General features: G+C 42.4%; 1 protein-coding gene across 1 annotated transcript; it reads left to right on the top strand.

The window, feature by feature from the left end:
* The first annotated feature begins 3,985 nt into the window (after positions 1 to 3,985).
* Positions 3,986 to 16,522, top strand: LOC140861608 (uncharacterized). Its single transcript, XM_073264631.1, has 5 exons — positions 3,986 to 4,327; positions 4,517 to 4,742; positions 12,162 to 12,317; positions 12,787 to 12,857; positions 16,382 to 16,522. The coding sequence occupies exons 1-5, from the start codon at positions 3,986 to 3,988 to the stop codon at positions 16,520 to 16,522; spliced, it is 936 nt and encodes a 311-aa protein (XP_073120732.1).
* The last annotated feature ends 7,104 nt before the right edge of the window (positions 16,523 to 23,626 follow it).

Below are 23,626 nucleotides of genomic sequence, written 5' to 3'. Positions count from 1 at the left end.
CTTTGAACATCTCTATGTTCCATACCAATGAAACGTGGTACTTGGCATCGCAAATGCTAGTCTCGATCTCGAGCGATCCTTATCCTTATTTGCGGACGGCTCAATTGACTAGGAACTGTTTAGAATATACAGTGCTTATAAGATGTGTCTCATGACAGTGATCTCTCTTTATTCACTATCTCATCTTACTTATACTATAGTATATTCAAGTTCTTTATCAAAACAAAAATAGTATATCACAATATAACATTATGAAGAAAGATAAAGAAAATGCCATTAATGAATGTAAATTATATTAAACAAAGATTGTTTATACATAGAGTCATAAAAGCCCTTAGCCACAATTGGCTAACCGGGCACCCACTCTTTCACTTTGGAATTTGCAATGCACCGGCTACTTTTCAACGGTGTATGGTTAGTATCTTTTCAGATTTTATTGAGCATATCTTAGAAGTTTTTATGGATGATTTCACTGTCTATGGTGATTCATTTGAAAACTGTCTGTCTAACCTTTCTCTTGTCCTTAAGAGGTGTGTCGAAACCAACCTAGTTTTAAATTCTGAAAAATGTCATTTTATGGTTGGGCAAGGTGTTGTGTTAAGTCATGTTGTTTCATCTAAGGGAATAGAAGTAGACAAGGATAAAACTGATATTATTCACTCTCTTTCTTATCCCACATGTGTGCGGGAAGTGCATTCTTTTCTTGGTCATGCAGGTTTCTATAGGAGATACATTCAAAACTTCGCCAAGATCGCATCCCCCATGTGCAAACTGTTGCAAAAAGATGTCCCATTTGAGTTTGATGAACTATGCCAAACATCTTTTGATAAACTCAAAGACTCATTGACATCTGCACCAATAATCCAGCCACCAGATTGGAGCAAGCCATTCGAGATCATGTGTGATGCCAGCGACTATGCAGTTGGTGCAGTTTTAGGCCAAAGAGTTGGGAAAGCATCGCATGCTATATACTACGCTTCGCGTATCCTGAACGATGCCCAACGGAATTACTTCATCACTGAAAAGTAGCTTTTAGCTGTTGTTTTTGCATTAGAAAAATTTCGCTCTTATTTACTTGGTGCTAAAGTCATTGTTTATTCTGATCATGCAGCTCTTCGTTTTCTGATGGCGAAGAAGGAGGCAAAACCAAGGTTAATAAGGTGGATACTGCATTTGAGCGAATTCTATGTGGAAATCAAAGACAAAAGAGGGACAGAAAATCGAGTCGCAGACCATTTGAGTCGCCTAGCTCATATCTATGAGGAACTAAGCTTGCGTGAAGAATTTCCTGATAAACAACTATTTTCAGCAAGCGTCGAATTATCCTGGTACGCAAATATTGTCAATTATTTAGTTACTAAAGGGTTTTCCTCTGAATTTTCTAAGGCACAAAAGGACAAGGTGAGAAGCGATGCAAAGTATTATGTGTGGGATGATCCATACTTGTGGAAACATTGCGCTGATCAAGTCATACGACGATGTGTACCGGCAAGCGAGGTAATACCTATTCTCACATTTTGTCATTCTTATGCATGTTTTGGCCACTTTGGAGCTAAAAGAACCGCAAGAAAGGTGTTGGACATCGGATTTTTTTGGCCATTCTTATTTCGAGATGCTTACATTTTTTGTAAGTCATGCACTCAATGCCAGAAGACAGGTAATATCTCTCAGCGTAATGAGATTCCTCAATAACCTATTTTAGTTTGTGAAATATTTGATGTATGGGGCATCGACTTCATGGGGCCTTTCCCAAGTTCGTATGGTGATAGTCGTGTTTTGTTTGCTTATTTTGTTATTATTTTGTTAGAAGTTTGCATGCATTTATTTGTTTTTGTTCATGTTTTATCTTAGTTTTGTCTTTTGCATGCATTTACATTCATAACATACTCCCGGGTTTAATGTGTAGGGAATTTCAAGTTGAAGAAAGGAAGGCAGAATGTTGGCCAAAACTCATGCGCTCGATCCCACTTACTCATAGGATCGAGCGCAGCATTTGGATTTTGAAGGCAGTGAGCACTCAATTTTCCGCGCGCTCGAGCGGATGTACTCGCGTGATCGAGCACGGCCGAGAAGTTTCAAAACAGAGAGTCCGCATATTTTGACGCGCTCGAGCGGATGTACTCAATGCGCTCGAGTGCGCTAGGCTGTTCGGGAAGATTTTTTATAATTTTGGAAACTCTTTTATTTTGGACTCTAGGCTTTATTAGGTTTTTAATTTCGTTTTTGAGGATTATTATCAGACTTTAGACATTCTCTCTTGGTGGCTAGGTTTTATTTTCCATCTATCTTTCAATTTTTCTTCTTTTATTTTGAATTTTTATTGATTGTGTGATGAATCGTTGTAGCTAAACCTTTATACTTGGTTGAGGGAGATGAAACTTTGATATAATTTATTCATGAGATTCGATTTGCAGTGTTTAATTCTTATTAAGTATCAATTTTTGATCTGTTTTATTTCATGGTTGTAAGCGAGATTTTAGGATTGGCCATCTTAGGATTTTGTTTTACAAGATATAGCTAAATTAGAATTTGAATCTGTAATTGTTTGAATTAACTAATTTGCGAAGCAACTAAGTTTGATAATATCTGCTGTTGAATTTATTAAATTGTAGGATCAAATATTGACTAGGCTAAATACAACCGCTGTTGTTTGTGTTGTCTCGGTTTGTCAGTTTTACTAGTTTGAATGCTACCGTAAATTTAAATCTAGATTGCTGGAATCCGAGTTAATTTAGAATGTTGTTTTCTAATTAACTAAACTTAAGGTGAAACAGGAATTTGGTTTCCAATGATGAATATTTGATAGGATTAATTATTTTTAGGGAATCGATGATTGAATGAATGAGTATCAAGGGTATAGTCGACTGATACCAAGTCTCTTCTCTTATTGATTTCTCTAGTTTAATTTTCAATCTTGCATGCTAGTGATCTTATTTATTCTAAATGTTTGAAGTTTCAGTAGTTATTCTCAAACCTCAAAACCCCCCTTTTTGTTTATTAAGAACACAATTAAATTTACCTTTCCTCGTGGGAATGATCCCTACTCACACTACTACATTTTTCATTGTTTAAACTGAGTTGGGTTAATTTGGGCGCGACACGACTAGCGTTATCAAATTTTGGCGCCGTTGCCGGGGAACGGTATTTAATTTACTGTGTTCTTTTTCTTTTTATTTTGTTCTGTTTTATCTCACTCTCGTCTCTTTTCTTTGTTTCTAGTTCTCTCTTGTTCATGCTTTCAGGTGATTTTGCTGAAGAAGACTTTCTCTACGATCCGGAGATTGAAAGAACTTTGCACATGCGAAGGAGAGAACTTCGTAGACAACAACAAGAGGCAGCTGCTCGAGCTACTTTTCCAGAAGAAGAAGAGATGGCTGCTAATTCAAACCTGAGTCTTAGACAACTGGGCACTCCTGATCCCAATCAACAACCTCTATGCATTACTTTTCCTACACTAGAAAATAATGCTACTATTGAGCTTAAATCTGGATTAATTCACTTATTACCTTCCTTTCATGGTCTTGCAGGTGAGGACCTGAATAAACACTTTATGGAATTCCATGTGGTTTGTACGAGTATGAAGTCCCATGGAGTGACAGAGGAGCAGATTCAGCTGAGAGCTTTTCCTTTCTCTTTGAAGAGTGCTGCTAAGGATTGGCTATATTACTTGCCCTCTGGTTCTATCAAAACGTGTACGGAGATGAAAAGGATCTTTCTGGAGAAATATTTCCCAGCATCTAGAGCTGCGAACATCCGGAAGGAAATTTATGGAATCAAGCAATACTCCGGAGAATCACTGCACGAGTACTGGGAGTGGTTCAAGAAGCTTTGTGCTAGCTGTCCGCAGCACCAGATAAGTGAAAATCAATTGATACAATTTTGCTATGAAGGTTTGTTACATCATGATAGGAGTATGCTAGATGCAGCCAGTGGAGGAGTTTTTGTGGACAAGACTCCAGTACAATCGAGGAATCTGATAGAGAGTATGACTGCCAATTCTCAACAATTTCGCACCATCAGGAATGAGCATGCACCCAAGAAGAACACCGAGGTAAATGTATCTTCCCTTGAACAGCAATTAATTGAATTAACATCTCTTGTGCGGCAGATGGTTGTAGGGGATGGAAAAACTGCAAAATCATGTGGGATTTGTGCTGCTGTGGGACATGCTACTGATACGTGTCCTACACTTCAAGAAGAATCGGTGGAACATGTCAATGCTACTGGAGGATTTCTTGGACCACCACAGAGAAAATATGATCCCTATTCATACACATACAATCCTGGTTGGAAGGATCATCCAAATTTAAGATATGGAAATCCTCAAGCAAATCAATCGGGGCCTCAAGCACCACCGCACAATCGAGCTTATAGGCCACCGTACCCTCAACAACAGCAGCGACCTCAAATACCAACACCAGGTGAGTTTCTTAAATATATAGTTAAGGATCTTGCGACTAATACTGTAGCTTTTCAACAGGAAAAAAGAGCAAGTATCCAAAACTTGAACACCCAGATGGGACAGCTTGCCACCGCCATTAATAAACTAGAAGCACAGCATTCCAATGCTTTACCTTCTCAACCAATTCCAAACCCAAGAGAAAATGCAAGTGCAATCACTCTAAGGAATGGGAAGGAGTTGAAGATCAAGGAGAAAGAAGTGGAGGCTTCACCCAAGGAGAAGCCACAAGAAGAACCGAAGGTGATTGATGGCGAAGCAACCAAGGAAGACGCGCCAAGAGGTAAGTTTCCTCCACTTTCTGAATATAAGCCTGTTGCTCCTTTTCCCTTAGCACTTAAGGAATCTAGAAAAGATGAAGGGATAAAGAATCTGTAGTGACCCTTACCCGGATCACCTACTAAACAGAACTTAGGCATGCAATTAACTTAATTAAACAGATATCAGAATAAAACTGCGGAAACCAAAACATTATACAATCCCAAGTAAAGGAATCTGTAATTATCCAATATTATACAATCAAATCGAATAGCTGTATAAACCCAAAACAACAGTAATAAAGCCTAGACAAAGCTCCAGCTGGCCAACCACTGACTAGCCCCTCCTGGATCCACCCTCCTCGTCCAATCGCAAACCTGCCCCATGGAATAGGGTGTCCAGAAAAATACAGAGTACGAGACGTGAGCATAAAACGCTCAGTGCGAGAGTATGAGTATACATGCATGCAAAGTGAACTCCCTATAGACTCGAGGTCAAGGATCAGATAACAGAGACAGACCGGGCCCTGGTATGTAGCACGCTGTGCCGTCGCTTTAGGAGGTGGCTCCCACACCGAGATAATCGTGGATACGCCGGACCCAAATCGATGGAAGTCCATCCACTAACAGGATAGGGTACAACCCTACTAACAGACATCTCGAAAGAGATACAGCAAGATGCAAATGAATGCAGCATAATATCATGGCATATAAATCATGCAGTCACATAATACATGCATACTCAGTCAGGATATCTCGAACAGTACTTTCGTACCTCAAAACAGTGAAAGCTCTACCAACTCTAGGTCCACGCCTATAGTCTGCTCTACACTGCCAAATGATACCACTATCATCAAAGTGCTCTAAAAGTCTTAACTAAGCTATTGCATACTCCTAAATATTTATAGGGAGCAAAAGCTATACCTTCGTCCGTCGTTAGCCCTTTGATGTCGATGCCTCCAGAACTTGGGCACAACTCCGCTACGACTACCGAACGCCTCTCCGACCTCCGGACCAAGCCTAAGAAGACTAGAACAGCTCCAAAAGGACTAGAAAGGAAAGGAGAACTCGGAATTGGCAAATGAAAGTGAAGTCTCGGCCTTCTATTTATAGACAACGATCGGAACGTCCGAACCTCGATCGGAACGTCCGATCCTGCCATCGGAGCTTCCGAAGATCCTGATCTGCCACGTGTCAAAATATCACTTGATGACTCCGGATAGGGGTGATCGGAGCTTCCGGTCCTGATCGGAGCTTCCGATCCAACCACACGTCATGCCTGACGTAATATCGATCGGTGCCTCCGATCGCTCATCGGAGCTTCCGATCCTGTTCGGAGCTTCCGATCGTGCCTTCGGAGCTTCCGATCCGTCCAATACCCAATTCAATTAATTAGCATTAATCCTTTAATTACTCAATTCGGGCACGGGCTACTACATTCTCCCCCACTTAAGATATTTCGTCCTCGAAAACAGATCTTAAGTACCGAATGCAAAATACAGAAATCAGAAACATTCTTTATTCAATCAAACGTTTACAGAGTTTGCAACTGAATACAACTTAAAGAATGAAATCAAAACAACTCAGGATGGTCTTTACGCATCCTGTCCTCAAGCTCCCAAGTAGCTTCCTCAGTGCCTCGGCGCTGCCACTGAACTAAAACCAAAGGAATGACTTTGTTCCGTAAAACCTTATCCTTATAATCAAGGATGCGAAGAGGTTTCTCAACATAAGTCAAATCCTTGTCTACCTGAACCTCAGACCGCTGCAAAATATGAGATTCATCCGCCACATACCGTCGCAACAGAGATACGTGGAACACGTCGTGAATGCTGGATAGATGCGGTGGCAAAGCTAGTCGATAAGCCAAATCGCCAATACTCTCCAAGATCTCAAACGGACCGATAAATCTGGGAGACAACTTGCCCTTAAGGCCAAATCTGAGAATCTTGCGGAAAGGTGACACTCTCAGAAACACTTTCTCCCCGACCTCGAACTGCAAAGGCCTACGCTTGATATTAGCATAACTGGCCTGACGATCCTGGGCAGTCTTAATCCGTTTCTTGATCTGATCAACAATGTCTATCGCCTGCTGGATAAACTCCGGTCCTTCAGCCTGTCTCTCCCCCACTTCTTCCCAGAAGAGTGGAGTACGACAACGTCGCCCATACAACGCTTCAAAAGGTGCCATCCCAATACTAGTGTGATAGCTGTTGTTGTAAGCGAACTCAATCAACGACAAATGATCCTGTCAGGCTGAACCAAAATCCATGACGCACGCTCTAAGCATATCCTCTAACGTACGGATAGTGCGCTCTGACTGACCATCAGTCTCCGGATGATAGGCTGTACTCAAACTGAGAGTAGTACCCATCGCACGCTGAACACTCCCCCAGAATATAGAAGTAAACCTGGGGTCCCGATCGCTGACAATGCTCACAGGCACTCCATGAAGTCGGACGATCTCCTGAATGTACATCCGTGCCATGCGATCCACAGAGTACTCTCGGCTATAGGCAATGAAATGCGCTGACTTGGTGAGTCGGTCCACCACCACCCAGATAGCATCACAGTTCCTCGGGGATACCGGCAAATGGGTCACAAAGTCCATAGTGATAAACTCCCATTTCCATTCAGGAATACGCAGACTGTGAAGCAATCCTCCAGGTCGTCGGTGCTCTGCCTTGACCTGTTGACACACCAAACATCTCGAAACAAACTGATAAACACTGCGTTTCATTCCCTTCCACCAGAAACGAGTACGTAGATCCTTGTACATCTTGTTGCTCCCAGGATGAATACTCAACTTAGTGCGATGCGCCTGAGACAAAATCTCCTCTCGCAACTCTTCATCCTGCGGAATCACAAGCCTACCAGACAAACACAGAAAGCCATCTGACTGATAATGAAATCCAGACGAGCTACCCTTGTTAGCTAGACGAGCTAAACGCTGGGTCTTCGAATCAGACATCTGAGCATCTTGGATCCGCGAGTACAAAGCTGGCTCAGATAATATCGCAAACATCTGGATACTCTGCATACCTTTCTTATGCTTGAAGGTATAACCTGAAGTACAATAGTCACTGATCGCACTAGACATCGAACAAGTCTGAAGTGCGGATAGTCGCACCTTGCGACTCAAAGCATCAGCGGTGAGATTAGCATCTCCCGAATGGTACTTAATCTCGCAATCATAGTCCTTAAGCAAGTCCATCCAACGTCTCTGTCTCATGTTCAATTCTGCCTGAGTGAACAAATACTTGAGACTCTTATGGTCGGTGAAGATCTCAAATTTCTCGCCATAAAGATAATGACGCCAGATCTTCAAAGCGAACACAATGGCTGCTAACTCCAAATCATGGACTGGGTAGTTGTCCTCGTGAAGCTTCAGCTGTCTAGAAGCGTATGCGATCACATGCCCATTCTGAGTCAGGACACAACCTAACCCCTGAAGAGAAGCATCCGTGTAAAGTACATACCCTCCAGATCCTGACGGTAATGCTAACACCGGCGCAGAAGTCAACTGCCGTCGAAGCTCACGGAAATTCTCCTCACACTCGGAGGACCACTCAAAATCCACACCCTTGCGGGTAAGATGCGTCAACGGTCGAGCTAACTGCGAGAAGTTCAGAATGAAGCGACGATAATACCCTGCCGACCCAGAAAACTACGGATCTCAGCAACTGTCGTCGGACGCGACCAATTAAGTACCGCTTCAATCTTGCTTGGATCAACAGAAATCCCCTCCCTGGATATGATATGGCCAAGAAAAACCACTCTATCCATCCAGAACTCACACTTGCTCAGCTTGGCGTACAATTGCTCATCTCGAAGAGTCTGCAGTACCAACCGCAAGTGAGAAACATGCTCTTCCGTATTACGCGAATACACCAGGATGTCGTCAATGAAGACCACGACAAACTTGTCCAAATACTCCCTGAAGACACGGTTCATCAGATCCATGAATATAGCCAGCGCATTAGTCAAACCAAATGGCATCACTAGGAACTCGTAATGCCCATAGCGAGTACGGAATGCAGTCTTGGCTACGTCCTGATCACGGACTCTCAACTGATGATACCCAGATCTCAAGTCAATCTTGGAGTAAATTGATGTGCCCTGCAGCTGGTCAAACAAGTCATCAACACGAGGCAATGGATACTTGTTCTTCACAGTCACTCGATTCAGCTGCCGATAGTCAATGCACAGCCGCATCGACCCATCCTTCTTCTTCACGAAGAGTACAGGAGCTCCCCAAGGAGATACACTAGGACGAATATACCCCTTGTCCAAAAGATCCTGTAGCTGATTCTTCAACTCACGCATCTCTGACGGAGCCAGACGATACGGTGCTCCAGAAATAGGCGAAGTACCCGGCATCAACTCTATGCCAAACTCGACTTCCCTAGCAGGAGGAAAACCCGGAATCTCATCAGGAAACACATCTGGAAATTCATCCACAACAGGAATGCTCTCTATCCCAATACTCTCAGCGGACAAATCAACTGCATAGATAAGGTAGCCTTCCCCGCCAGACTCCAGAGCTCGACAGGCTCTCAAAGCTGATACCAAAGGCATCGGGGGTCGCGCTCCCTCACCATAGAAAAACCAACTCTCACTCCCTTCCGGATGAAAGCACACTAATCTCTGATAGCAGTCCACTGAAGCTCGATAGGTAGTCAGCACATCTATTCCCGGAATGCAATCAAAGTCGTCCATCGCCAGGACCATGAGATTCGCTAACAGAACGTTCCATTCGAACTCTAAAGGGCAACCCATCACTAGACGCTTAGCCAAAGCAGATTGGCCCGTCGGAGTAGAAACAGACATCACTACGTCTAGTGCAATGCATGGTAACTTATGCCTCTTAACAAAACGTGCAGAAATGAAGGAATGAGATGCACCAGTGTCAATAAGTACAAGAGCAGGTATACCATAAAGCATAAATGTACCTGCGATGACTTTCTCATTCTCCTCCACAGCCTGATCATGTCTCAGGGCAAACACCTGGCCAGAAGCTCGTGGCCTCAAATGAGAACTCCCAGTAGACTGTCCCTGCGACCTCTGCTGTACGGTAGCCTGAGAACCCGATCCTGAACCAGAACCAGAACCACCTCCCCCAGACATTGGACAATCTCTCCGGATATGACCAGTCTCTCCACAATGGAAACAAGCTCCAGAAGCTCTACGGCACTTGTCGGATGGATGGTTCTTCCCACAGTGATCACACTTGTCCTTCTTACCATAACGGACAACACCTCCAGAACCAGAGGAAGAAGAAGATCCAGACTTCTTGAAAGTTTGGGCACGGGGACCCAAAGAACTAGTAGGCCTCGACTGAGGGAAAGACCTGTTCTGCCGAATGCTGTCCTCTGCCTGATGACAACGGCTCACCAAACCCTCGTAGGACATGTCGTCGCCAACCGCCACACGGTCATGGATCTCAGGGTTAAGGCCCTGAAGAAACATATTATACTTCATCTCTGAGCTATCAGCAATCTCAGGGCAATAGGATAGCAGATCAAAGAACCTCTGCTGATACTCATCGATAGACATGGTTCCCTGTCGCAGACTCAGTAGCTCGCCTGCCTTCGACTGTCGGAGTGCAGGAGGAAAATACCGCTTTTGGAAAGCTGTGCGGAACTCGGCCCAGGTGGCCACTCCTCTCGCCGCAACAAAAGGTGTAGAAGTAAACCTCCACCACCTGCGCGCACGCCCATCCAGAAGATAGCCAAGGGTCTCCATCTTCTGCTCATCGGTGCATTGGAAAGTCTGAAAATTCGTCTCCATGCGGTCTAACCAGTTCTCCGCATCCTCCGGAGACTCACCTCCAACTAAGGTCTTAGGACCCATAGCTAAGAATCGACGCACAGTGAAACGCTCGTCGTCATGGTGACGATGACGCCGTTCTCGACGAGGCTCCCGGTCGGCATCACCCCAACGCCCACCCACACTGCCTTGAGAACTCTGGTCGTCACGATTCGACATCTACAAAAATACCTCAAGATGAGACTAAATCCCAAGAAATCTTTTGCATGCTCTGATACCATAAATGTAGTGACCCTTACCCGGATCACCTACTAAACAGAACTTAGGCATGCAATTAACTTAATTAAACAGATATCAGAATAAAACTGCGGAAACCAAAACATTATACAATCCCAAGTAAAGGAATCTGTAATTATCCAATATTATACAACCAAATCGAATAGCTGTATAAACCCAAAACAACAGTAATAAAGCCTAGACGAAGCTCCAGCTGGCCAACCACTGACTAGCCCCTCCTGGATCCACCCTCCTCGTCCAATCGCAAACCTGCCCCATGGAATAGGGTGTCCAGAAAAATACAGAGTACGAGACGTGAGCATAAAACGCTCAGTGCGAGAGTATGAGTATACATGCATGCAAAGTGAACTCCCTATAGACTCGAGGTCAAGGATCAGATAACAGAGACAGACCGGGCCCTGGTATGTAGCACGCTGTGCCGTCGCTTCAGGAGGTGGCTCCCATACCGAGATAATCGTGGATACGCCGGACCCAAATCGATGGAAGTCCATCCACTAACAGGATAGGGTACAACCCTACTAACAGACATCTCGAAAGAGATACAGCAAGATGCAAATGAATGCAGCATAATATCATGGCATATAAATCATGCAGTCACATAATACATGCATACTCAGTCAGGATATCTCGAACAGTACTTTCGTACCTCAAAACAGTGAAAGCTCTACCAACTCTAGGTCCACGCCTATAGTCTGCTCTACACTGCCAAATGATACCACTATCATCAAAGTGCTCTAAAAGTCTTAACTAAGCTATTGCATACTCCTAAATATTTATAGGGAGCAAAAGCTATACCTTCGTCCGTCGTTAGCCCTTTGATGTCGATGCCTCCAGAACTTGGGCACAACTCCGCTACGACTACCGAACGCCTCTCCGACCTCCGGACCAAGCCTAAGAAGACTAGAACAGCTCCAAAAGGACTAGAAAGGAAAGGAGAACTTGGAATTGGAAAATGAAAGTGAAGTCTCGGCCTTCTATTTATAGACAACGATCGGAACTTCCGATCCTTGATCGGAACGTCCGAACCTCGATCGGAACGTCCGATCCTGCCATCGGAGCTTCCGAAGATCCTGATCTGCCACGTGTCAAAATATCACTTGATGACTCCGGATAGGGGTGATCGGAGCTTCCGGTCCTGGTCGGAGCTTCCGATCCAACCACACGTCATGCCTGACGTAATATCGATTGGTGCCTCCGATCGCTCATCGGAGCTTCCGATCCTGTTCGGAGCTTCCGATCGTGCCTTCGGAGCTTCCGATCCGTCCAATACCCAATTCAATTAATTAGCATTAATCCTTTAATTACTCAATTCGGGCACGGGCTACTACAGAATCTTTATGAGATTTTTCGTAGATGTGAGGTGAATATTCCGTTGTTAGATGCTATTAAGCATGTGCCTCGATACGCGAAGTTCTTGAAAGAACTGTGCACAGCAAAGAAGAAACAGACACTGAAAGGTTGTCAAAAAGTGGAACTTGGTGAGAACGTATCTGCTGTGATCCAACAAAAATTTATCGCAAAATGCAAGGATCCAGGTATGTTTTCTATCCCATGCACCATAGGAAATGTTAGACTTGAGAAGGCCATGTTAGATCTAGGAGCATCAATCAATGTTATGCCATATTCTATCTATGCATCTTTCAAACTTGGTCCATTGAACAAAACTGGTATTGTTATTCAAATAGCTGATAGGTCTAATGCGTACCCTAGGGGAGTAGTAGAAGATGTGCTAGTGCAAGTAAATGAATTGGTATTTCTTGCAGATTTTTATGTGCTTGACATGGAAAACGTTGATCATAATAGTCCTATTTTGTTAGACAGACCATTCTTGAAAAACTTCCATGACTAAAATTGATGTTCACAGTGGCACACTCACTATGAAATTTGATGGCGAGGTTGTGAAATTTAATATTTATGATTCCATGAAATTTCCTAACAGTGATGATTGCATTTTTTCCGTTGATATTGTGGATTAATTGGCCCAAGATTATGGTGAGTATGCAGGAAAAGATGATCTAGAGGTGGCACTTGTTGCACCCATTCAACAGGAAGATGGAATTGGAATCAGTGAAGAAGTAAAAGAGACTGAGCGAATTCTGAACAAGTCGCATGGGCTACCTATCTTATTTATCTCTACCAATCTCTAACACTAGGCGGCTCCCATCTGTTTTGCAGGCACCAATGATCGAACTAAAGACGCTTCCAAACCATCTTAAGTATGTTTTCCTTGGAGAAGGAGAAACATTACCAGTCATCATCTCAAATAGTTTGGAAGCCGATCAAGAAGAACAGTTAGTCAAAGTATTGCAAGAGCACAAGACTGCTATTGGATGGACCATAGCAGACATCAAGGGAATTAGTCCTTCTACATGCATGCACAGAATTTTGATGGAGGAAGGAGCGAGTCCCTCGCGTCAGCCACAAAGGAAGCTGAACCCACCCATGATGGAGGTGGCAAAAGCTGAAATTCTAAAACTACTTGAAGTTGGGGTCATCTTCCCAATTTTTGATAGTCAGTGGGTCAGTTCGGTCCAAGTGGTACCCAAAAAAACCGGAATTACTGTGGTGAAAAATAAGGATGAAGAGATGGTTCCCACCCGTATTCAAAATGGGTGGAGGGTTTGTATTGATTATAGGAAGCTGAATGCCGGAACCCGAAAGGACCACTTTCCTTTACCCTTTATTGATCAAATGATTGAACGTTTAGCATGTCACCCTTATTATTGTTTTCTTGTTGGATATTCTGGTTATTTTCAGATTGATATTGCGCCAGAGGATCAGGAAAAGACGACATTCACTTGCCCTTTTGGCACCTTTGCATATCGACGAATGCCTTTTGGACTTTGCAATGCACCGGCCACTTTTCAACGGTGTATGGTTAGTATCTTTTCAGATTTCATTGAGCATATCTTAGAAGTTTTTATGGATGATTTTACTGTCTATGGTGATTCATTCAAAAACTGTCTGTCTAACCTTGCGCTAGTCCTTAAAAGGTGTGTCGAAACCAACTTGGTCTTAAATTCTGAAAAATGTCACTTTATGGTTGGGCAAGGTGTTGTATTGGGGCATGTCGTTTAATCTAAGGGAATAGAGGTAGATAAGGATAAAATTGATATTATTCAGTCTCTGCCTTATCCCACATGTGTGCGGGAAGTGTGTTCTTTTCTTGGCCATGCAGGTTTCTACAGGAGGTACATTCAGGACTTCGCCAAGATCGCATCCCCCATGTGCAAACTGTTGCAAAAAGATGTGCCGTTCGAGTTTGATGAATCATGCAAAACATCTTTTGATAAACTCAAAGATTCCTTTCCTTCTGCACCAATAATCCAGCCACCGGATTGGAGCAAGCCATTCGAGATTATGTGTGATGCCAGTGACTATGCAGTTGGCACTGTTTTAGGCCAAAAAGTTGGAAAAGCATTGCATGTTATATACTATGCTTCGCGTATCCTGAATGATGCCCAACGGAACTACTCTACCACTGAAAAGGAGCTTTTAGCTGTACTTTTTGCATTAGAAAAATTTTCTCTTATTTACATGGTGCTAAAGTCATTGTTTATTCTGATCATGCAGATCTTCGCTTTCTGATGGCGAAGAATGAGGCAAAACCAAGGATGATAAGATGGATACTACTTTTGAGCGAATTTGATGTGGAAATTAAGGAAAATAAAGGGACCGAGAATCGAGTTGCTGACCACTTGAGTCGCCTAGTTCATGTTGATGAGGAGCTGAATTTGCGAGAAGAATTTTCTGATGAGCAATTATTTTCAGCAAGCGCCGAATTACCCTAGTACGCAAATATTGTTAAATATTTAGTGACTAAAGGGTTTCCTTCTGAATTTTCTAAGGCGCAAAGGGACAAAGTGCGGAGCGATGCAAAGTATTATGTATGGGATGATCCATACTTGTGGAAACACTGCGCTGATCAAGTTATACATCGATGTGTACCCGCGACCGAGGTAATTCCTATCCTCACGTTCTGTCATTCGTATGCATGTGGTGGCCATTTTGGAGCAAACAGGACAGCAAGAAAAGTGTTAGATTGTGGATTTTTTTGGCCATCTTTATTTCGAGATGCTTACGTGTTCTGTAAGTCGTGCGCTCAATGTCAAAAGACAGTTAATATCTCTCAACGTAAGGAGATGCCCCAACAACCTATTTTGGTTTGTGAAATATTTGATGTTTGGGGCATCGACTTCATGGGGCCTTTTCCTAGTTCATATGAATTTATATATATATTACTTGCTGTGGACTATGTCTCGAAATGGGTGGAAGCCAAGGCCACCCGTACTGACGATTCTAAAGTTGTTGCAAAATTTATCGAGCACAACCTTTTCTCTAGGTTTGGGATTCCACGAGCTATCATCAGCGATAGAGGCACACACTTCTGCAACAGAGCTGTGGCTGGTTTGCTTAAAAAGTACCATGTGATGCATAGGATCTCCACTGCATACCATCCACAATCCAACGGTCAAGCTGAGGTATCAAACAGAGAAATCAAATCCATCCTAGGAAAGACCGTGAATCCGACAAGAAAGCACTGGAGCTTGCGGTTGTATGATGCTTTGTGGGCATATAGAACCGCGTTCAAGACGCCGATTAGAATGTCTCCATATCGGCTGATTTTTGGAAAACCATGCCATATGTCAGTGGAATTGGAGCATAGAGCCTATTGGGCTATAAAAAACTTTAACATGCAGATGAATGAGAGTGGCGAGCACCGAAAGCTGCAGTTGCAAGAATTGGAAGAAATCCGCAATGATGCTTACGCCAGCTCCAAGATTTACAAGGACAAAACAAAGACCTTCCACAACAAGATGATCTCTAGATGGAACTTCGAAGTCGGTCAAAAAGTTTTGCTCTATCATTCACGACTTTGGTTGTTTCCAGGTAAGTTATGTTCACGTTGGAATGGACCGTTTGTTGTAACTAATGTCTTCCCTCATGGTGCAGTCGAAATTCAAAGCTTGGTCACATCCAAAACATTCAATGTGAATGGCCACCGGCTTAAACACTACTATGAAGGAGTCCAAGAAAACGTAGGAGGAGACGAGCATGACATCATTCTAGATGCTCCGCCGAATGTCGACTAAATCGCGGTAAGCAGCCGAGCTATAAACTGACTGCAAATTTAGCGCTGACTGGGAGGCAACCCAGTGTTTCTTTCCCTTCTGTTTTTATTTTCTTTTATTGTTTCTTGTTTATTTTTGCATTCTTTTGTTTTTTGGAATATTTTGGAAAATTTTAAAAAAATAATTTTTTTTAGCAGGGCGCGCTCGATCGCACGTACTCATGCGATCGAGCGCACGTTAATTCCCTAGTTCTCTGCCCGGATTTTTTTTAGGGCGCGCTCGATCGCACGTACTCACGCGATTGTGCGCATGGTTTGAACCCAGTTCTCTGCCCCTGCTTTTTATGAAGCGCGCTCAATCGCATGTACTCACGCGATCGAGCGCGCTATCCTTGGCGTTTAATTTCTTGCCTTTTCTTTCTTTCTCCCCTCACTTTTTCCTTCCCCCTTACTCGGTCTCCCTAGAACCCTAAACCCCCAATTTTCGAATTTTGCCAATCTTCACAAATTTCTCTTCATCCATTGCAGGCATCATTCCAAGGATTGCAATCATCATCCTTCCTCTCCTCTCCACCTCTCCAGCGCCTGATTTTGCTCAGAAACACCGGCATTCTTAGTGCACGCCAAGTGTTCGATATATTGCCCCGGTCAAGTTTCTTGCTCTTCTAACACAATTATGGGCCCGAAACACAATCGAGAGCGCGGCGAATCTTCTCGCCAAGGAACAAGGGATGAACACGATCCAATCCACCCAGCCGGCCAATTCGTCAACCAAGCGGCTCGAAAAAGATACGATCATGCGAAAACCCATCGCTCCCCTATTACTGAGAGGGGTTTTGACATAGAGGCTTACGACAGCGATATGGCTAACCAAGTCGTGAATCGTGGGCGGACAAAATTTGCTCGACAACCGTATTCGGCTATTGTCCCTATTGTGAGGGAATTTTACGCTAATGTTTTGGAGCGCGCGGATAGTAAGACCTTCATTTGAGGAATTCTGGTTTCATATGTGCCCCAAGATCTGAATAGCCTTTTGGAGACACCCGACGTCGATGATAGTTTGTACCAGAGCATAGCTTTCGCCCCGGATTTGCACGAGGTCATTCAGCAAGTATGCATGGCAGGGGATACCTGGCAGGATCCGGTTACATTCAAGTGCTTTAAAGAGAAATACCTGCTAATGGATCCGGCCACTTGGTACATTTTTGTAGTCCGCCGTCTGATGCCCATTTCACACACGAGTGAAGTGCATATTGAGCGTGTTGTGCTCCTCTACGCTCTTGATCTCAATCTGCCAGTCAATGCGGGCCGAGTGATTCACGCACAGATGCGGCATTCTATAGCTAACAGGACATCGGCTCTTTTCTTTCCAATGATCATCATGCATCTATGATTGCGTGCCGGTGTACATCATTGACCCGATGAGGAATGGCTGCCACCCATGCGCCCCATTGACAGTGCGACCATCAATGCTAAGCGTGCCTATCGGATAAGCCAATTCGTAGTGGACGATCTCTTCGTTCCGGTCCCGGATCCCGTATGCCCTCCGCCACCACCCCCCCCCCCCGCCGAACTACTAATGTCACTGTTAGGGAGTTGGCTCACCAGGCTCAGTATCAAAATGCCTTCAATGCCGCTGTCGCATCGAATTTTCAGGTCTTGGACTTCATTTTCCGAGGCATTTCAGAGCGACTCGGGATCGACCCTACCACGCTTCCACCGGCTGTCCCATTTCCACAGCCTTCCCACTTTCACGGCGCCAATCCTGTCCTTCCTCCCGAGCATGAGGAGGAAGACGCCGCCGACTATTGAATCAGGGGAGTTTCTCTTTACATTTTCGCATAGAATTTTGTTTACGTTGTTAGGTTGTGTTTATGTTAGCATGCATTGGGTACAATGCTTAGTTTATGTGTGTGTGTGGGGGGGGGGGGGGGGTTTGCTTTGCATGCATTTTGTTTTCTTTGTTTGTATTGCATTCTCGTGTTGTGTTATTGCATAGTAATATGTTTTTGTCGTTTGTGTTGTTTGTGTCTTGTAATGCATGAGTTTGAGATGAGATTTTAGCTTATGATGAGATGGTTAAAAAAATGATGAATTTTTTGAAAAATTTTCACTCTTGATCAGATTTGAGAAACCGTAGGTTGTTTGTTGAATAATCTTAAGCACACATGTTTAATCGGTGAAGTGTAGCGATGTATTAGATATCGTGAATGTCTGTTGGGAGCGAGATGTTTGAAATTCTATTCATCTTGTTTGTGGCTAAGTATGCGGATTACATGGGGTTAATCTTTTGAGAAAAAAATAAATAACTTTTAATTTCATCCGGATTATAAGCAAGGAATTGAAATCCTAATACCTTGCTTATGGTTAAGTCTGCGGGAAAAATGGGATTAACTAATTTTGAAAACGTTTTGAAATCACGATTCCATTCGGGCTTGAAATGTGAATGAAATTCTATTTATTATTTCATAGCTAAGTTTGCGGACCTAATGGGATTGTAGTTCCATCCGGACTATAGACGAGAGGATTGAAATTCGAATCCTATCTAGTTATAGCTAAGTATGCGGGTAATTATTGGGACTTGTAAAAATGTCGGGTGCAAAATCCGACGGTGTGTAATTATTCTCAAGGAAGTTGTGTTGTATTGAAGGATTGTTGAGAGGAGGGTTCTAGATTGTGAGGCTAACACTGAATTATTTTAGGTCGGCGAACAGTCTTGAAATTTTGTCTTTTGAAGTTGCATGTAACTGGGGTAGCATGACACACACACACACACATGTTCGCATTCGACTGAAGGTATATCATTGATGATTGAGAGTAGCTATGAATTTGTTTTAGATGGAAGTAGTTTTCTCTTAGGCTGTGTTGTGTATGCTCATCTTTGTTTATGTATTTGTTGTTTCATTCTGTTTTTGCATAACTTGCTCGAGGGCGAGCAAGGATTAAGTGTGGGGGAATTTGATAGTCGTGTTTTGTTTGCTTATTTTGTTTTTATTTTGTTAGAAGTTTGCATGCATTTATTTGTTTTTGTTAATGTTTTATCTTAGTTTTGTCTTTTGCATGCATTTACATTCATAACATACTCCCAGGTTTAATGTGTAGGGGATTTCAAGTTGAATAAAGGAAGGCAGAATGTTGGCCAAAACTCATGCGCTCGATCCCACGTACTCATAGGATCGAGCGCAACATCTGGATTTTGAAGGCAGTGAGCACTCAATTTTCCGCGCGCTCGAGCGGATGTACTCGCGCGATCGAGCGCGGCCGAGAAGTTTCAAAACAGAGAGTCCGCATATTTTGACGCGCTCGAGCGGATGTACTCAATGCGCTCGAGCGCGCTAGGCTGTTCGGGAAGATTTTTTATAATTTTGGAAACTCTTTTATTTTGGACTCTAGGCTTTATTAGGTTTTTAATTCCGTTTTTGAGGATTATTATCAGACTTTAGACATTCTCTCTTGGCGGCCAGGTTTATTTTCCATCTCTCTTTTAATTTTTCTTCTTTTCTTTTGAATTTTTATTGATTGTATGATGAATCGTTGTAGCTAAACCTTTATACTTGGTTGAGGGAGACGAAACCTTGATATAATTTATTCATGAGATTCGATTTTCAGTGTTTAATTCTTACTAATTATCAATTTTTGATCTGTTTTATTTCATGGTTGTATGCGAGATTTTAGGATTGGCCATCTTAAGATTTTTTTTTACAAGCTATAACTAAATTAGAATTTGAATCCGTAATTGTTTGAATTAACTAATTTGCGAAGTAACTACGTTTGATAATTTCTGCTGTTGAATTTATTAAATTGTAGGATCAAATATTGACTAGGGTAAATACAACCGCTGGTGTTTGTGTTGTCTAGGTTTGTTAGTTTTACTAGTTTGAATGCTACCGTAAATTTAAATCTAGATGGAATCCGGGTTAATTTATTGGTAAGGTTTAATTTAGAATGCTATTTTCTAATTAACTAAACTTAAGGTAAAACAGGAATTTGGTTTCCAATGATGAATATTTGATAGGATTAATTATTTTTAAGGAATTTATGATTGAATGAATGAATATCAAGGGTGTAGTCGACTGATACCAAGTCTCGTCTCTTATTGATTTCTCTAGTTTAATTTTCAATCTTGCATGCTAGTGATATTATTTATTCTAATTGTTTGATGTTTCAGTAGTTATTCTCAAACCTCAAAACCCCCTTTTTGTTTATTAAGAACACAATTAAATTTATCTTTTCTCGTGGGAACGTTCCCTACTCACACTACTAAATTTTTCATTGTTTAATCTGAGTTGGGTTAATTTGGACGCGACACGACTAGCGTTATCATATGGATTTATTTATATATTACTTGTTGTGGACTATGTCTCGAAATGGGTGGAAGCAAAGGCCACCCGTACTGACAATTCTAAAGTTTTTGCAGAGTTTATCAAGCACAACCTTTTCTCTAGGTTTGGGATTCCAAGAGCCATCATCAGTGATAGAGGAACACACTTCTGCAACCGAACTGTGGCTAGTTTGCTTAAAAAGTACCATGTGACGCACAGGATCTCTACTGCATACCATCCACAATCCAACGGTCTGTTGGAAAACGGTGTTCAGATCAATCAGAATTGATACCCGGTGCAGCGGAAGTTTTAAAATTTTATATGGAACGATTCCATATCATGGGTATCAAAACTTTACGATTAAATTGTGCGCGTAAAAATTAAATAACAATTAAATTTTTACCTTGAATCTCGAAACGAGATTATGGACACCAACAGATAACTCTGCTCTTGTTGTATATCCCATGAACTGATGGACGAACAATTCTTCAATCAGGTCCACGAACAGAATTCGAATCCCTCTGATAGATTGCACTAGAAAATCTATCAGAAGTTTCTACGAAGAGAATTAACGAATTTGATCCGTTAAACCAGACTGCAAATTCAAAATTCACAGGCTGGAATTTTATAACATAGAGAGGAGGGGGCGGCGGCCACTAGAGAAAAACAACTAGGGTTTTCGAAAATATTTTGTGGCCTCTGTTGTGTAATTTCTGTACTGCAATAACTTATTTATAATGTGGGCTGCTAACAGCTTAAGGCCCATTAGTCATAAGTTCAAGCCTGACAAGCAAAGCCCGCATGTTCAGAAATTAATATAAAATTCATCGTGACTCAAATTGATAAACCAATTTCACCAATGTGCACAGAAACCATTTCTACATCTTTTAAAGTCAAGATAAATTTTCTGAATCCGAATTCAGTGATTTCAAAAAATGTCCATCCCTATGTCATTTTAGGAAATCTTACTCTTCTACTCTGATATAAGAAGTCCTACTTCTTTGTTCATTAAATTTAACTCTTTAAATTTAATTATCTCAACAGGGATTAAAAATCCATTACTTGTGTCACCCTCAATGGTTCAGGGATACAGCTAGCCGTGGGCTCACAACTCCTTGTGACTCGGAACAACAATTTCCGACTTGCCCATCGAATCATGGTAAGAGCGCCTAGCAACATCGCCCCATGATTCCCTAGGTATCACTGATAGTGCCTGCAAGAACCAATAGATTTTGGTTAGCGTACAGTACGGTCCCTTCATCCATATATCCCGATCGAATCAACAACCATTGGTAAATCGAGAGTCGTTCGAGATTCGATAACTATGCAATGCATCTTGAAGATCAAATAGTGACATCGCATGTGCTACTAAGAAACCATTTCTTAAAACACATCATGTACTCTGGCTAGAGATTCGTCACACTAATATCTCCTCAGATTGCATAGGATATCCACACTAGCAAGTATGTGGTGAATCCTTGACAACAAAGCATCGACTCCTATATGTGTCGTAACTGTACCCAATCCCGTCACCTGATGACCCCAATAGAGTCGGTAAACGAGTCAAAGTACAGTACTAGCATATAGAGTCTCAATGATGTTTCAAGTAGTAAGGACTAATGGTGTACAACCAAAACCGCGGACTTTATCCACTCGATAAGTGATAACCACTTGGAAAGTCCGGATAGGGTAGTTCGATCATTCATCGTATGAATATCCATTTGCATGCTTTGAACATCTCTATGTTCCATACCAATGAAACGTGGTACTCGGCATCGCAAATGCTAGTCTCAATCTCGAGCGATCCTTATCCTTATTAACAGACGGCTCAATCGACTAGGAACTGTTTAGAATATACAGTGATTATAAGATGTGTTTCATGATAGCCATCCCCATGTGCCACCACATCTTACATACACTATAGTATATTCAAGGTCTTCATCTAAACATCTTATAGTATGTCACAACATAATAATATGATAAAAGATAAAGTAAAAGCCATTATAAAAGTGTAAATTATATTAAACAAAAGATTGTTTATACATAGAGTCATAAAAGCCCTTAGCCACAAGTTGGCTCACCGGACATCCACTTTTTCAATCTCCCACTTGCCCTAAAGCCAACTAGTCATACTACGCAGTCCCATTGCTTCGCGATGTTTGTCAAATAATGGTCCTGGCAAGGGCTTAGTAAGTGGATCAGCGATATTGTCTACAGAGGCCACTCTCTCGACAGTGATGTCTCCTCTTTCCACGATCTCCCGGATGATGTGGTATTTCCTCAGTACGTGTTTGGATCTTTGATGAGACCTTGGTTCCTTTGCCTGAGCAACGGCACTTGTGTTATCACAGTATACTGGGACTGGACCAACAACTTCAGGAATAACGCCCAACTCTTGGGCGAAATGCCTCATCCAAACGGCCTCTTTAGCAGCAGCTGATGCCGCAATGTATTCTGCCTCAGTGGTGGAATCCGCCGTGGTGTCCTGCTTGGAACTCTTCCAAGAGACAGCACCGCCATTGAGCATGAACACAAATCCAGAGGTTGACTTCGAGTCATCCACGTCACTTTGGAAGCTAGAGTCGGTATAGCCTTCCAATTTCAGTTCTCTTCCTCCATATACCATGAGCATATTCTTAGTCCTTCGTAAGTACTTAAGAATGTCCTTCACGACTTTCCAATGCATTTGACCGGGATTGGCTTGATATCTGCTCGTGACACTCAGAGCAAATGCTACATCCAATCTGGTAGATATCATCCCATACATGATACTACCTATGGCTGACGCATATGGTACATGTGTCATTTTCTCTATCTCTTCATCAGTCTTGGGACACATGGACTTGGATAGAGAAACTCCATGACACATAGGTAGATGTCCTCTCTTGGACCCATCCATTGAAAACCTTTTCAATATGGTTTCGATGTAAGTTGATTGAGTGAGTCCTATCATTCTTTTAGATCTATCTCTATAGATCTGTATCCCTAGAATATAGGATGCCTCACCCAAATCCTTCATCGAGAATCTACCTGATAACCATATCTTTGTTGACTGCAACATCCCTACTTCATTCCCAATGAGTAAGATGTTATCAACATAAAGTACTAAGAATGTCACAGCATCCTTAACTACTTTCTTGTACACGCACGGTTCCTCCGGGTTTTTGATGAAACCAAAATCCTTTATTGTTTCATCAAATTTCTGGTTCCAACTTCTTGATGCTTGTTTGAGACCATAGATTGATCTCTGAAGCTTGCATACCTTATGCTCGCTTCCCATGGATGTGTATCCCTCAGTCTGCGTCATATAGATCTCTTCCTTAATGTTTCCATTAAGAAATGCAGTCTTCACATCTATTTTCCATATCTCATAGTCATACCAAGCAGCTATGGTAATAAGGATTCTTATGGACTTGAACATTGCAACTAGTGAAAAGGTTTCATCATAGTC

Source organism: Henckelia pumila, chromosome 4 (genome assembly GCF_033568475.1).
Source record: "Henckelia pumila isolate YLH828 chromosome 4, ASM3356847v2, whole genome shotgun sequence".
NCBI lineage: Eukaryota > Viridiplantae > Streptophyta > Magnoliopsida > Lamiales > Gesneriaceae > Henckelia > Henckelia pumila.
Note: the sequence above shows the minus strand (reverse complement) of the source record. Positions and strands in the feature narration are given on the sequence as shown.